General features: G+C 41.3%; 1 protein-coding gene across 1 annotated transcript; it reads right to left on the bottom strand.

Moving 5' to 3' along the window:
* Positions 1-6: 6 nt before the first annotated feature.
* On the bottom strand, positions 7-1,269 carry LOC102212950 (retinal cone rhodopsin-sensitive cGMP 3',5'-cyclic phosphodiesterase subunit gamma-like). Its single transcript, XM_005747060.1, has 3 exons — positions 1,188-1,269; positions 381-496; positions 7-266 (listed from the first exon to the last, which is right to left on the bottom strand). Exons 2-3 carry the CDS (start codon positions 482-484, stop codon positions 149-151), a joined length of 222 nt encoding a protein of 73 aa, XP_005747117.1. The 5' UTR covers positions 485-496; positions 1,188-1,269; the 3' UTR covers positions 7-148.
* Positions 1,270-2,736: the final 1,467 nt, after the last annotated feature.

The following is a 2,736-nucleotide window of genomic DNA, read 5'->3' on the forward strand; positions in this document are numbered from 1 at the left end:
TTTTGCTAGCTGATCAATTTGTGTGCAATTTATCTCAAATTACATGAGGGACAATGAATATGAGGATGGGTATTTTGGGAAGGAGAAGGAAAGCTGGGCTGTGAGGTGAGAGACAGGAGGACTCGGTCCAAGAAAACAGTTGAGGTTTCTAGACGATTCCATATTTCGCCAGGTCGCTAAGCTCCATGTCCCCAAAGGCTTCCCATGGGCAGACCACGGTGAAGTCTGTGCCAAGACCCTCCATGCCGGGGATGTCGTCTCCAAATCTAATTGGAAGAAACAACAAGCTTTGATGAGCAAAACCAGCAGAAAGAAAGACAAAGTTATGGAAGAAAAGCTGCACGTGTGATGTTAAAAACAAAACAAAGAAAGCATCTCACCCCTTCTGGCCCGGTTTGGGCGCCTTGCTCTTGAAGGTGCGTGCGGCCCTCTGCTTAAATTTGGGAGGTGCTTTCTTGTCAACGGGAGTTGCGACGTCTGCCATTGTGTTTGGTTCCTGAAAGAGAAAACAGGTTAAAAAATAACATTAATATGTTGATTTCCTGCAAAGATACCACTAACAATTCAGATTTATTGGAGGAGAACTTGTAATTTCTTTTTCTCAGCATGTGTTTTGCTTGTTCTTCTATCTTTGTGAATCACTTTCTGTGGGTTTCTTTTGTTATGCTGTTTCTTCATGCCTTTTATTGTCTTACATAAACCAGTTCCAGTGCCTTGGTGCTAAAGGTTGTTATAGAAATAAAACTGAATTTGCCTCTTTTCTTTGTTCGGCTACATCAATCAATAATCTCCTCTTTACAGAGGAGTCATTGCACATCCCTTCTGGAAACACTTATATTTCACACTCAGGCTTGCAAACAACCAAGCAAATCACTAAATTATGACTGCATTAACCATTGGAAATAAAATCCTCAACCAGCGAGTTCACCCAAATCCAATCCAACAGTGCCTTGAGCAGTATTTACAAAAAGGCCATCACAAAGCATTGCTTCTTATGAAATGTCTCATTTCAACTCCAGTTCAGGCGTGATACTCAGGAAGGAAAAGAAAAGCTGTAAAGCCAGTGCTCTGTTTTTCTCTGCTGTGAGGATGTAGTTACAAAAGCAGAAAAGAATCTGAGGTAATACAAAGCAATAATAGCCTAAACTCCTCGCACAAGAGCTGACAAAATTGCAGTTTCATCTCACCTTTTGTTCAAAGTCTCAAAGAGTTTTTCTGATGCTGTCTGGCGAGTCTGTCGTTTTCTCACTTGTGGTGTCTCTCTCAGACTGACGACCCGTTTTTAAAGTCCTCCGAGCTGCTAATCCACTCAGATGTTCGCTCTGTGATGTGCCAGCTCTGCCCTATTCTGAACCAGCTCAGCCACAAATAGAGGAGATAAAGGATAGTGAGATATAAATACAAGGTGTATTTCAAGATAGACATGCCTGTAAATGTGCAAACTGAAGCAAACTACAGAGGAGCCATTCACGGGCAGCAGCGGGCGACAGTGATTAACACACAAATCTAAATATGGAGAAAGATACCTGTCTATCTAACTGCCATAGCTACATTATCAATCAATCACCCATCGATCACCACATGCATCAGTTTCTACCTGAATCATGCAATCATTTACTGAATATTCACTGCCACTTCATTAGGCACACCTATTTAACTGCTTGCTAACACGGATATCTAATTAGTAAATCATGTGGCAGCAACTCTGTGATTTTATTCACGTCGACGCGATCAGAAGGATCTGATGAAGTTCAAATCGAGCATAAGAATGAGGAAGAAAAGTGATTTAAGTAACTCTGGATTTTGGCTTGGCTTTTGGTGCCAGATGGGCTGGTCTGAGTATTAGTATCACAAACTGGTGGGACTTTCCCACACAGCCGTCTCTAGGGTTTACCGTGAATGGCCTGAAAAAGAGGAAATATTCAGTGGGCAGTTCTTCGGGTAAACCAAAACATTCCTTGCTGATGCCAGAGGTTGGAGGAAAAATTGCCAGACTGCTTCAAGTTGACATGAAAGCAAGTGTGACTTAAATAAGCACTTGTTACAACCAGGGTGCACAGAAGAGCATCTCTGAACAGACAGCAGGTCAAACCTTGAGGCAGATGGGCTACAGCAGCAGAACACCTCACCACTGTACACATCTTGCAATGGCTGCTTCACATGCAGGATGACGCCTCATGTCACAAAGTTCAAAACATCTCAATGTGGCTCTGTGATCGTCAAAAGGCTGCGATGCTGAACAAAAAAGAAAATATGGAAATTAGATTGTGACAGTTAAGGAAATTATTTATAAATTTTGATTGTGTTTCATTCTTTCAGTCCTGTTATCACCTGTACTTCAAGTACAGGTAAATTATTTTGTGCACAATCTCATCACCCTCCTGTGTGTTTCATGAGGTTATATTTATGAGGGTAAAATTTTGCATCCCTTCACTGACTTCACTGTACTGAAGGGGTAACCATCATTTCTTCTACCATTGTTTACCCAAATTTAATATTTTACACCTCTTCATGGATTGGAGATAATATTTGTAAACAAACGTGTCCTGACATAGCTTCAAGAGGATCTGGAGCACCACGTGATGTAAGAGCAGAGGAGCCCTGAACTCTTTTCAGGTGATGAATCAGATGCTGACAAATAAAGAACACTTAGCTATTCAGCTTTTAATCCTTCAACACATGGCATGAACTGTGCCTAGGTACAGTATGTAGACCTTTAAATGAATGATTACCAAT

The sequence above is a fragment of the Pundamilia nyererei genome, unplaced genomic scaffold (genome assembly GCF_000239375.1).
Source record: "Pundamilia nyererei isolate P.nyererei 1_Seehausen unplaced genomic scaffold, PunNye1.0 scaffold00187, whole genome shotgun sequence".
Lineage (NCBI taxonomy): Eukaryota > Metazoa > Chordata > Actinopteri > Cichliformes > Cichlidae > Pundamilia > Pundamilia nyererei.

Coding starts and splice junctions, on each gene's coding strand:
- LOC102212950 (XM_005747060.1), bottom strand. CDS start 484: ATGGCAGACGTCGCAACTCCCGTTGACAAGAAAGCACCTCCCAAATTT. Junction 267..380: donor CCCAAACCGGGCCAGAAGGG/GTGAGATGCTTT, acceptor TCTTCCAATTAG/ATTTGGAGACGACATCCCCG.